This window comes from Oreochromis niloticus, unplaced genomic scaffold, assembly GCF_001858045.2.
Source record: "Oreochromis niloticus isolate F11D_XX unplaced genomic scaffold, O_niloticus_UMD_NMBU tig00000005_pilon, whole genome shotgun sequence".
In the NCBI taxonomy this organism is placed as follows: Eukaryota; Metazoa; Chordata; class Actinopteri; order Cichliformes; family Cichlidae; genus Oreochromis; species Oreochromis niloticus.
In genome coordinates, this window is record NW_020327026.1 from 2,636 (window position 1) to 16,527 (window position 13,892).

The 13,892-nt window shown below is 39.9% G+C and overlaps 1 protein-coding gene across 1 annotated transcript; it reads left to right on the top strand.

The window, feature by feature from the left end:
• Window positions 1-613: 613 nt before the first annotated feature.
• LOC106097778 (V-set domain-containing T-cell activation inhibitor 1) lies at window positions 614-10,632 on the top strand (the record flags this gene model as incomplete). Its single annotated transcript, XM_019354259.2, has 4 exons — window positions 614-692; window positions 3,275-3,622; window positions 7,864-8,139; window positions 10,447-10,632. Coding segments are annotated over 4 exons (777 nt in total), but the record flags the coding sequence as incomplete, so codon positions are not given.
• Between the last annotated feature and the right edge of the window lie 3,260 nt (window positions 10,633-13,892).

Genomic DNA, 13,892 nt, shown 5'->3' on the forward strand with positions numbered 1-13,892 from the left:
TGCAGTCTGGGCCTCCTCTCTAAAGGGCATAAATACAAGAGGCATTAGATGCCTGAAGCAGCTCAACTGTCTCCACTAGAGGAAATGCAGTTTTTGACAAATTTTATTTTCATGCAATGAAAAAAAATTGAAAAGTAAAGTTAAGCACGGTGGGACGGTGGTTAGCACCACAACCTCACAGCAAAAGGTCCTGAGTTCTCTCTGGGTACTCCAGCTCCGCCCCCCAACCACCACCACCGCACACACACACCTCCCTGTGACGCCGACAAGTATAAGCAGAAGAGGATGGGTGTAGATTAAAAATTGATTTAAATCCAAAATGGAAGCCATGAGCATTTATTTTTCTTTTCTTTTCTTTTTTCCCCCTCATTCTAATTATTGCAGGTCAGATGTAGCACCCAGGAAACAGGTCATGTCCTTCATGAATCTTTCTCCCGTCAGCCTTTCTGTATGTCTGTCACAAAGCCACCGGAAGTGTAATTATGGTTTACTACTTTAAGAGAATAGAAACTCAAAGTGTTTTGGAGCGCGTCAGTGTGCTGAGAGGAGTGGCTCCGAGCTCCGTTTTATTAAAGAGATCCTGTAACGTCTGAACGTTTGAGGGTTTCTGCAGACATGGAGCTTCTACCCACTTCTGATTCTGAGCTTCTGTTTCCCGAATTTGTCCGGACTGACGTTTGGTGCTGAATCCGGTAATAAACTCATTGATTTTTACTGATCATGTGTGCAGGCGCAGTCACGTTTTCACAGCAGCGGATGGCGCATTAATGCTGCTCTGGGTGGCTGACTGCGGCATCTACACCTGTGACATCAGCTTTTAACGCAGCCGCGTTTTAGAGTAAAATAATAAGACGGCAGATTAATGTGCAGCATCTTCAACAATGAAACGAAACTATTCTCTTTGTTTTTTATGATCAAATACTTATGATTCCATTTGGAGGAGTTTTAATGTGAAGGAATCGCGTGTTTGTTACTGCGCTGCATGTGTGTGTCTGATTGTGGACTTCTTCGTGGTGTGCTTATCTCCTTCTTAAGTCATGCAGCAAACTACAATATTTCATTGTTCTTGGTTCAATATTTTGAATCCTTAAAACCCTCATTTGTTTTTTAACTCTTTGGTCTCCCTGTATATGCAAAGTTTCAGTTGCATTTCTGGCAACTGCGCCGCTGCCCCGCCCTTCAACTACTGACTTCTGCACTTTCGATAGTGAGTCTTGATTGGCCAATTAAATGTCTTAACGCAACTGACCTCCCTATGCGCTGCTTCTAGAACAAAATGTAATGTAGAAGTAGAGTTTGAAAAAAAAATAGGAAATACTGCTGCACCGTGAATAGCAACAACAACGAGTAACAGCTTTGTAACTTGTGTTGAATGGTTTAGATATGTGATTAAAAAATAACTGTAAACAAAAGCAAGAAAACTTTCATCTCCTTCAGTAAATGACTATCAAAGGATATTTTCTATATTTTCTATCTGCACAATATACTCATATTACTAGAGTCATGGTAAAGTGGAACTATTATAAGAGTTCCACTAAGTCATTGTTATATTGTGTGAAGGCATACATTTTATGAAGTACACATTTATGAACTGAATTTTAGCTCTTAAAATATTTCCTCTGTGCTTCTCAGTGCACTCATTAAAATATTTTTTTCTCGAGTGTTTCGTTGGCAGAGAGGAATACTGGGAAATATATTTCCTGTACTTCCTGACACTGATCTGTCGTTTGTGTAAAATAACCACAGCAAGTGAATGCAGTCATATTAGCAGAAATAAATATGCAGAGAGTCTTCTGTAATGGACCTCACTCTTTGTCTTCTGACCTCGATGATGCAACACTGATCAGTGTCTTATAGAGTCCTTAGCAGCATTTTAAATTATGTATGTATGCCTGAAAGATGAATTTCAGATGTTTGTGTACTGTGTGTTTTTGCAAAGGACTCAAACATTCTTATCACTGAAAATATGCACTCATGATGTAATGCCTACCTCTGACTGTGGTTATTGTCCATAGTGCTGTCCAAAAACAGTCATTCCTGAATGAAAAGCGTAGCATTTATGGCTGTCAAATGATTAAAATATTTAATCAAAAATAGTGGAGAAATATACTGGATTTATACACATCTATGTTTATTATTGGTGCAGCAATCCAAAACAGTAGGAAATGCTGTACAGAATATTCTTTAAAAGTACTGCATGCTCATAAAACATACCAAAAGCAGACTCACAAAACACATCCCGTTCTAAGTGGAATCACAAAAGAAAGACACAAAAACACAAATGAAATAAAATGCACACATCACAGAAGGGTGTTTAATTCAGAACTATGATTCAGCCTGTAAAGTGAAGTTATGATAACACAAATGCTGCAGTCACATGCTAAAAACTGCCAATATGAGTACAGAGTAAATCCCAGCAGGTTGTCTGAAGAGTGTTTCTTCATTAATCCACTCCAAAAACAAATCAGGAAGATGGAGAGGTCACATTCATACTGAACTTTGTGATCGTAGCCAAAAACAGTAAAAAGAAAGTCAGAGCAGAGAAAAACAAGTGGTAGCTCACAGATGTGTCAGGGCTGTTGTCAGCTGACAGACTGTTATAGATCATTATTACAGTTGTAAAGCTGAGGAATCAGAATTTTTCAGATTAGAAAATTAATCATGAATAATCTGATATTTTTGTTTACAGAAAAAATAAATACAGTTTGGTCACAGTATGATTGTTACTGAGGTGGAGCTGTTGTTGGTAGGATGGAGGAGCATTACTGTAACAGCTCATGTGGATGCAGTCATATTAGCAAAAATCAATATTCAGAGAGAGTTCTCTTTAATGGACCTCACCCTCTGACTTCTGAAAACAGAAATGTAATACATGAAGTAAAGGTGAGCTATTATACTCATTTCCAGCTCCATGTTTTATTCTTGGACACTGCTGGAACAGTTTAGCATGATTCACAGTTCACATTGATCCTTGTTTATCTCAGTCTGGGCCTTGGTGCAGCCTCTGAGCGCATCCTCTCTGAAACAAGCTCTTCAGCTCCTTCAGCCTCCATTTAAACCAGTCATACAAACTGTGGGGCTACAGGTGGGACTGTGATGACAACAGGGAAATATGAAGAGAAGTAAACTAAAAACTATGATTTTTGTAAGGGTAAAAAGAATGATCATAACTGATAAAATCAAGGGTGAACTTTCATCTGATTGGCTGCGCCTACCTCATATCTGACTTTTCCTTCTATCCTCATCACTGTTTAATTCATGTTTTGTCTTTCAGGGACACCTGTGACCAGAGTGACGGTGAAAGAAGATGATGGTGTCATTTTACCCTGCTCCCTCAGCACCAATGAGAACATTGAGTCAATGCTGTTTGACTGGAAGAAAGAAGGAACAGTTCCACAAAAGAATGTGTTCCTGTATGATGATGGCAAATATTACAATAATGGCCTCTTAGGTCAAGATGAGGAGTTCAAAGATCGAGTCTCACATTTTCCAGAAGAGTTAAAGCATGGCAACGCGTCTATAAGAATAAAAAAAACTAGGCTGGAAGACAACGGAACCTATTTATGTAAATTTCCAAACCTGAAGCCAGAAATCAGAACATTCCACATTCAGCTTGTTGTTGGTGAGTGCTGTTATAAAACAGCTGATTATTTACAGATGAAACGGTCAGCATGCACATCTGGCAGGGCCTCACTCCTACAGCACACCTGCATTAATATTCAGTGAACAAAACTGAGACCTTCCCATGTGCATGCTGGTCCTGCACCTGTCTACTTATCAGAAATCTGAGGTGTCCATGGAGTCTTCAGTAAATAAAATAAAATAAATAATTGTTCACTTCTCCCAAAATATCAGACACACAACTGTTCAGAGTTTTTTTAAGATAAGAGAGATAGATAAGATAGAACTTTATTCATCCCTCGGGTGGGTTCCTCTGGGAAATTTGGTTTCCAAATAGCACAGCACCAACAGAAGTTACAGAATGTGAACAGAATACCATATATACACATATATAAATACAGAAACTTATATAAATAAGGAGTATACAATGGGATAAATAGAATAAATAGGACGTATAATAAGAATACAGGGGAATTGCACATTTCAAGTATTGAGGTCTATTGCACCATTGGTTATTAACAAAAAGTATTGCACAGTGAAAAGGCACTACAGCTTAGCTGTTCCCCCCTCCTTTGTCCCCCTGCTCCCCCTCACTCTCCCCTGCAGAGAGGAGTTTAGCAGTTTGATGGCGTGTGGGACAAAGGAGTTTTTAAGTCTGTTTGTTCTTATCTTGGGGAGAAGCAACCTGTCACTGAACAGACTCTTCTGTTTGTTTATGGCCGTGTGCAGAGGATGCCCAGCATTGTCCATAATGTCCAGCAGTTTCTTTAGTGTCCTTTTCTCTGCCACTGTCACCAGAGTGTCCAGCTTCATGCCGACCACAGAGCCAGCCTTCCTGATCAGTTTCTCCAGCCTGGATGAGTCCTTCTTTGCTGTGCTGCTCCTCCAGCACACTACAGCATAGAAAAGTACTCCAGCTACCACCGACTGGTAAAACATCCTCAGGAGCTTCCTGCAGATGTTAAAAGACCTCAGCCTCCTGAGGAAGTACAGTCGGCTTTGGGCTTTTTTATACAGGTGCTCTGTGTTGCATGACCAGTCCAGTTTGTGTCCACCCACAGCCTGAGGTATTGTACTTGTTGACCACCTCCACCTCCTCTCCCTCTATCTGAACCGGCAGCGGACCTGCTCTGGACCTCCCGAAGTCCACAACCAGTTCCTTGGTCTTTGAGGTGTTGAGTTGCAGGTGGTTTGTGTGACTCCATGTGACAAAGTTCCTCACCAGACTCCTGTACTCCTCTTCCTGATCATCCCAGACCCCATGATGGCTGTGTCGTCTGCAAACTTCTGAATATGGCATAATTCAGAGTTGTAGCAGAAGTCAGAGGTGTACAGGGTGAAGAGGGGACAGCACAGTTCCCTGTGGTGCTCCTGTGCTGCTGACCACAGTGTCAGACGTGATGTCCTTCAGCCTGACGTACTGTGGTCTGTCAGTGAGGTAGTCGGAGATCCAAGCGACCAGGCAGGGGTCCACCTGCATCCTGTTTAGTTTTTGTGGTTTAGATTTTTTTTCCTGAAGCATACTGGGCCTGATGGTATTAAAGGCACTGGAAAAGTCAAGAAACAGGATCCTGACCGTGCCTTTTCCCTTGTCCAGGTGTGAGTGGGCTCTATGTAGGAGGTACAGGATGGCATCCTCCACTCCAACATCCGCCTTGTATGCGAACTGTAGTGGGTCCTGAGCATGTTGTACCTGTGGTCGGAGGAGGTTGAGAAGGAGCCGCTCTAGAGACTTCATAAGATGTGACGTCAGTGCCACCGGTCGGAAGTCATTCAGCTCATTGGGCCGGTTCCTTTTGGGACCGGGACGATGCAGGATGTCTTCCATAGGGCGGGCACTCTCCCCAGTCGCAGACTGAGATTGAAGACTCATTGTAGCGGCTCCCCAAGTTCAGCAGCACACGCCTTTAGCATCCTCGGACACACCTTGTCTTGGCCTGCTGCCTTTGACTGTGTGATAACACATTCGTGACAATAACTTAGCCTCTTGGTATCAGGACATTTATTTAATCAGTGACTGTGCCTTCTCTTTTAGTTTAGGATTTTAAAAACTGTCTAGTTTTATTTAACTGCTAAGTTGATGAGACCACAGTCACCTCTAACATGTGTGTGTTTTTTTCCCTTTCAGAGCCCATATTAACTTGTTAGAGCCTCTCACAGTCATGTGCACTTCTGCATGTCTGTAACTACCAGGCTAAACTTTGTAATAATTTCCAAACCATAAATATCTGATACCTGCCTGTTTCATCACTGTGAACTAAAATTTGTGATATTTAATGTAGTCTGTTAGTTTTACCTTTAGCTCTAACACAGATCATTTGTTTGAGGATTATACAGGAAATGACTGAAGCCTTGATGTTCTCAAGCTTTTACTTCATATATTAAATACACTTAATCAGTCATTATAAGGGCTACAAGGCTGAAATTTACAGGACATCATCTTCATTTTGTCTACAATAAATGTGCCAAGTTTCATTCTGATATTTAAAAGTGGCTCTAAAATACTGCAGAAATTAATTGAAAGGGCAAAGTAGAGGATCCCTGAAAACTTACTTCAGAAGTTCCACAAAAATCTCTCCAAACTTAACAAATAATGAGAATTCATTCTGGTGTTTTACATTTCTAATATTCTTAAATGCTAAACTTAACTTCAAAGCGATTTCCTTAATAATTGAAATAAAAATCTGCTGATTTATTATAATTAATCGGGTCTTTTTCGACAGATAAAACACTTTTCTTTGATTTGTTTCTGTTCCATTGTTACAGCGAGGCTAACTTAATTAACTTCCATATATGGTCAGAGAGGTGATTTTACCGGCTTCAAAAGCAGAGTGGTTTCACTGCGGTGACTTTCTATTGGATGACAGTAGCTGTCAATCAAACACCCACGTGGATGGCATAAAGATGCTCTGTTGTGATTGGCTGAAAGGATTAACAGCTTTTTGCGTGCATCATTTTACGTCGGATAACAATGTGAATTGGTTAATTTTACCCGTGGATGCTTTCAGATTACAGCGATAACCAAGATGATTGGTTAATTTATTTATTATGAATTTTGTTATTGTTCTTTCAAAAGTTTAGGTAGCTCAGACAAAGTTTACTTAGAGAATACTTTCTTTTTTCCCGTTAGTTTTTTTTTCTGCCAGTCGAACTCAAGCGAGCTGAAATTAATCTGTGAAGTTTGTTTTCTTTAAAACGAGCCGCTGTTTGTCTTCAACAGTCTGTTTTTGGGCCAATGAACGGCTTGTTAACGGAGACGCATCAGGCTAGGAGTAAGGTTAATACCTTTTCACTGCCGTAAATTAACACGTTACTGCTTTTATGTCGTAAATACTTCACTGAGATGAACGAATCTGCTGAAAAATGAGGATCTGTGCTTTGAAATGACGTATAAAATGTCTGTATCGATGTTTCCGGTCAAAGTGAAAATACACAGTATGTTTATTTATTATTTTTGACATGTAAACTTGGGTCGCATACAACCTCTGCGTTTCAAAAGGTTAAAGGTCCGAGTTAACGGTGAGTCCTGTTTGTGATTACGTCACTAATCCTTACGTCCTCGTGTGTATATGAACAGATAGGTAAATACTGAACGACACTTTTACCATCTTACGGTTAGAACCATATAAAATAATGCAGATTATCTTTATAAACAGTCCGAACAAAAACATTTTTTGTATGCTTGCTATATTAAGGATTACTTAATTAGGAGTCATTCATAATCAGTTCAGTAACTGTGAATCTGTTATAGATCAAGACATTATCTTAATTGCACATAGCTGTTCATCCAAATAGAAAACTATCGCATGACCTATATATGCCCATATATCACATCCCTCTCAGTGTCTTGGTTCAAGTTTACAGTAACCTCCAAAAGTCTGCATTAAAATTTATTTTTATATTCAAATTGCAGTTTTTGATGCTGGTATTTTCTGTAACATCTACATTTGTTCACATATTTATTTATCCAAATTAAATTTGTAGTTATTTGATGTTAAAATTAAATTCATTTTAATTAATGGCACTTCATCATGTTTTTATATAACGCTTAGACAAATTGGAGTCACAAATAATGTATAGAGTAAAAACTCTCGAATTGAATCTCTACCTATCAAAACTCTGCTGTTAGGTACAGTTAAGGTGGAACAACTGTTCTTTATGCTCAAATACATGTGCACTCAGAGTAGCTAAAATAATTGACTGTCATTGTTCTTAAATAATCTGTCTATCATGTGTTCACAGGTGCAGCACAACCTTCTGTCACAATTCTTAATCAAACAGATGATTGGGCACTGCTTCAGTGTGACGTTCAAAGTGGTTCCCCCAGACCTACGGTCGAGTGGTGGGACAGTAACAATCAGATCATTCCTTCTGAGAAACCACAGGTCTCTAAAATAGGAGATCGCTTCTACATCACTGTCAGCACTACTGTGAAAAAGGACGACAACTATCGCTGTGTTGCCACACAAAAGGACATCTGGCATCAGTCACAGAAGAAAATCTATATACATTTGAATAGTGAGTGGCATTTTAATCATTAGATGATTCCAATAATTATTGCTTTTCAAAAATGTGAATACATGATCAGACTGAATGCAAAGAATGATGTTTCCAAGGAAACAAAATGTTAAATAATTAAATCATAAAAACATGCAGTCAAATGTCTGCAAAATGTTTCTCAGGTGAAAAAAGAGAAGGTCTTTGATAAAACACTCCAGTAGATTTTGTTCGTGAAGTCTTCTTACAGGTTTCATTACACACAGCTATTATATTAGTGTTACACATGGTCTGATTATATTACTTTTTTATGTGTTGTAGCAAATGTTTGAGGCCAGAAACTAAAAAGTAGGATGACACCCATTGCATGTCTGAGCTCTGTCTCATTAAGGAGTCATTTCCCTTCTGTCTGGAAGTTTTCTGATAGCAAATCATCAAACTCTTTTAAAAAGTCTGTTGTGGTCCCTAAATCCAGGGCTCAGATTAGCCCAACATATTAAGTAAATGGCCTGTATTTGTATAGCGCTTTACTTAGTCCCTAAGGACCCCAAAGCGCTTTACACTACAATCAGTCATCCACCCATTCACACACTGGTGATGGCAAGCTACATTGTAGCCACAGCTGCCCTGGGGCCAGACACTGGTGCCACTGACCAGTAGGCAACGAGTGAAGTGTCTTTCCCAAGGACACAATGACTGAGACTGTCCGAGCCGGGGCTCGAACCGGCAACCTTCCGATTACAAGATGAAATGCCAACTCTTGAGCCACGATCGTCCCTAAGTGCCAAACTGATGCTGCAACCCAAAGAATATGTAATAACACAAAAAATAGCAGCAAATATAAACAGAGAAATGTTGCAGTCTTACACGACTCTCTGCAGCTTCTCCCCTCCTCTTATCCACCCAAAGCCCCATCCCCTTAGAGACTTTGTCAGCTCCTAAACAGACAAAAACACTAAAAAAAAAAAAAAGACAAACTAAAAATCGTTAAAAATAAAAAATAAAAATAAAATAACATAAAAAATCACAAAGAAAGAGCAATACAGTATCCACATCTCCATCAAAGAGTAAAACAGTGAAATGTGGATTATTAAATATTAGGTCTCTCTCTCCTCCAAGTCTCTGTAGTACATGACTTAATAATTGATCAACAAATCGATTTCTCTGCCTTACAGAAACCTGGTTGCAGCCGGATGATTATGTTAGTTTAAATGAATCAACACCCCGAGTCATTCTAACTACCAGAAACCTCGAAGCACAGGCCGAGGGGCGATGTGGCAGGAGTTTTTCACACTAGTTTATTAATTAACCAAAGACCCAGACAGACTTTTAATTCATTTGAAAGCCTGATGCTTAGCCTCGTCCACCCCAGCTGTAAAACTCAGAAACCAGTCTTACTTGTTATCATCTATCGTCCACCTGGGCCTTACACAGAGTTTCTCTCTGATTTCTCAGACTTTTTATCTGATTTAGTGCTCAGCTCAGATAAAATAATTATTGTGGGTGATTTTAACATCCATGTAGATGCTAAAAATGACAGCCTCAACATGGCATTTAATCTGTTATTAGACTCAATTGGCTTCTCTCAAAATGTAAAAGAACCCACCCACCACTTAATCACACTCTAGATCTTGCACACAAAATCCAAACATTGGAGTAATATTCCTAACTCAAACAAATTTCTCATTTATCATATTAATCAGGCTTATACTTTTATATCTTTGATCAAGAATAAAAATGATTTACTATTAGTGAACGCATGTATAGATAAAGTCTGTTATAGTATTCAGATGTAATGAGGTAAGCTAGGGGACTTCAATCGCTTTCAGTCCACCTCCTTGACAACGGATGCAGCTATAAGAGGCAGTATGAAGGGACATGACAGAGAGATGTCTCTGAAAGACTGAAATGACACACACACAATAATCTCATGAACTTCATATAGATATCCTGTGATGGCTTTTGAAAAAGCTGGTGTGATTTTTCTAGTTGGCTATCTGACATACAGGAGTTTTAACATTAAAGAGAATAATATTTAAATAAATCATGCAAATTTGATTTGCTAATATTTTCAGCATGCAGTTTGTGTTAATTCCACTAAATTTACTTGTCATGGTTGTCATAGTTTCTTGTTTTATTATATTTTGAACCTTCAACATCATTTCCTTGTGTATTTATTGATGAATGTATATTTTCATCATTATTTACCATTTTACACAGTTTGTTTTATCCTCAGTTTTCTCAGATTGATTATGTTCTCTGATATTTATGCATCTTGCCTGCTACACTTTTATAATAAGAACCCTTTGTACCTTTTTGTGTCCACAGAGAAGAGTGACTCTGCACCCCAAGGTAAAGTCAAAAATCCTAATGTTGATTCATACATTACATCATTAGCTTGATGTCATTCACAAGTGGGCAGTCAGCAAGGTAAACCAACAAAAGGTTTTAACAATAGGAAGCAGCACAGTGAGGAGATCAGTTAGGAAGAACATGAAGTCCTGGAAAAAAATCAAACTTTAAAGACAATCTGGTAATTGGTGAGGGGACAGAGACGACTGTATGTTTAAAACAAAACATGTCATAAGGACATAGGAATGTTGTTAGGAGAACTAGATATGGACTTGGAAAAAGAAGAGCGGTGCACTGAGAATCCAATCAACCCAATACTAGTCTCCTTAACAACGTGATGCCAGATATCTGACATGTTATAACTACTATGTGTAAAAGATGGACTACAAACATGCATCACATTGTGTTCCTACCCAGTTATTTATGCAGATCTTGTAATGAGAAGTAGAACTGTACAATTAAATAATAAAAATATTTATCATGCAAAAACTTTAATTGACAGCAATATAAGGCATGGTCAATATAAAGTTAATAGATCTCATTCCATCCATGTTTTTAGACACAACATGAAAGGCCAATGACAATGATAGTAATGTGGTGCTGAACCAATCATATGGTTGGCATAGAGTTAGAGTAACATCAGTTTAAGATGCCAAAAGCATATGAGGATCAGAAATTAGCATCCTAATGTTTGGCCTATTACACACTAGTGTTAGCCATGTGATAACGAACATGGCTGTACAAAGTGTGATAACAAAGCAGAGCAGCATGTGCTGTAAATTGTCAAGAACATCTTCCCACAAAGACATGCCAAGACATGACCAACCCATGGCCATAAACATTTCTCTGATGGGTTATCCCAGCTACATGTTGAGTGTAGAGAGAAGGCTAAACGGCTGCGTTTACTACATCGGATTGGTGGTCAAACGAGTCGCACATCTGATCATAAATGAATCTCACTGTCTGTTTCATTGAGACAGTATAGACTTCATGAGCCCTTTGTTCCCCTTGGAAAAAAAAATTTGACCACAACTCAGTTTTTTTAAAAAAATTTTTTATGTTCTTCCTCATTTACATTGAAAGTTTCTTGTACTGATTATCTTGTACTGTACTGACAGAATAATTTAGTTTTCCAGTTTGTTTATGTTCTTCTGTGAGACTTGAAGCTGTTCCCAAGTCAGAATTAAGATTTTAGTTTATTATATGTATCTGTTATTTATTTAAAATGCACTTGTACAGTGTTGCAGAAGATTTATCATGTTCAGCTTCTGAAAAAAAGAAATAATACGTAAACCTAAATGAACATTTTTAGATCTCAGGAGTAAAATGGAACTTTTAAACTCATCACAGTTTATTCTAGGAGTGTTTATTTTGAAGGAAGAGGGAGATTTTATAAGAATGAGTGTGCAATCGGCTCAATGCTGTTAGAGCAGTGTTGAAACTTTGCTTCAGTCAGACTGGACCTTTCATGAAACTGAGCAGAGCAGAACTGAACTGTCTTTTTCTCAGCAGGGCGCACACAGCGAACTTCCTTCTGTTGACTCTGTAACAAACCAAAATTTAAATATCTGTCAAATTCAGCTGTTAATAGGACTGAATGTGTGGCACCCTGAGTATCACTGTGACATCACAGTACAGAGCGAAAAAGCTCATTTACTCTCACCTGATGTGGCGCTAAGGTGAGTTTTGCCAGTTGGTGGGAGTGTTGGCTTAGACAAATGAGTGTCTGACAAAGTAATTGCTGATAAAAGTAACACAGGCCAGTCATTATGATGGAAGCCGACTGTAACACAGAACTGCTGTTTCTGTATTCTCTATTTACCAGAGCAATGCGCACATTTACTGATGTGACACAGTAACTAAATCGTGTTTGGTGTTCATCCACACATCATATGGGTCAGGTGTGTAGATTTCAGGTGGAATAATTTTAATATTGCAGCTCTTCATTGGGTAAATCCTGAGCGCCATCCGAGCCTCAATCCTCAGGACCTCACACACAGTGACCTGAGATCTCTATTATTAGAGTTAGCCCTGATATTGATTCTCTTCATCACGACCCCACCCGAGATTGGGTACATAGCCCCAAGTGCGATAGAAGAAGAATCGTTGAGTGCGAGAGGAACTGACTTGAGAGATAGGATCATGGCCAAGCTTGAAACCTGGATCCTCCGTAGCCGGTTACCGAGATTACGTGAAGTACCCTCAGAAGGTCTGCTAGATGATGTTAATGCAGTGCTACGGGCGATACCTACAGCCACAATTACCGAGACTAACAAGCTGATCTACAATACGGCAGCAGTGATCAGTGAGATGCTTGGCTACAAGTTCAATAGCCACAAGGGGCAGTACCCTCCATGGAGAAGGAGGCTAAGATTAAGGTAACACGGAGGGAGGTTAGCCAATTATCGGAGCTGCAGAAAGGTGCGATGAAGAAGGTGGTAAGTATAGGAAGCTGAGCACAAAATAACTAGCTGAAATGAACCAACGAGAGACACCCGGAATGGCTAACCGAAGGACCCCAGACATGAGTGATCCTCAAGGACCCCGGAAGGGACCGGTCCCCTTCAACTACCGACCAATAACCTGCCTCAGCACCACGTGGAAGCTCCTGTCAGACATCATAGCAGCTAAGATGAAGAGACACATGGGTCAATACATGAGCAGGGCACAGAAAGGGATTGGCAAGAATACCAAGGGTGTAAAACACCAGCTACTGGTAGACCGAGCAGTCAGCCGAGACTAAAAGACCAGGCTGACCAACCTGTTCACTGCCTGGATTGATTACAAGAAGGCCTATTACTCAATGCCCCACACCTGGATCCTGGAATGCTTAGAGCTATACAAGATCAACAGGACCCTAAGAGTCTTCATCAGGAACTCAATGGGGATGTGGCGGACAACACTAGAGGCCAACTTCAAGCTCATAGCACAAGTCACCATCAAGTGCGGGATCTACCAAGGAGATGCTCTGTCCCCACTGCTGTTCTGCATAGGCCTGAACCCCCTCAGTGAGATCATTAACAAGACTGGCTACGGATACCGACTACGGAATGGAACAGTTGTCAGCCACCTCCTGTACATGGATGACATCAAGCTGTATGCCAAGAGTGAACGAGACATCGATTCACTGACCCACATCACCAGGATATGCAGCAATGACATCGGAATGTGGTTCGGACTGGAGAAGATGAACTTCCAAGATGGCGCCGCGTATGGATGCCCTGGTACTTCAGTGTGTTACTTCTGTTTTGTTTTGTGCATAACTTGTGTGTCTGGGCACTCCTCTGGATATTCGTACACCAGAGAAGAGCTTCTTAACTACAGGACTACAACACCTGTGGATTTGCTTCCAATTTTTGTCGCATCTGCGGCAGATTTACTACAGACCTTGATCAGGAAAGTGAGACGCCGAAGGAGAGGAA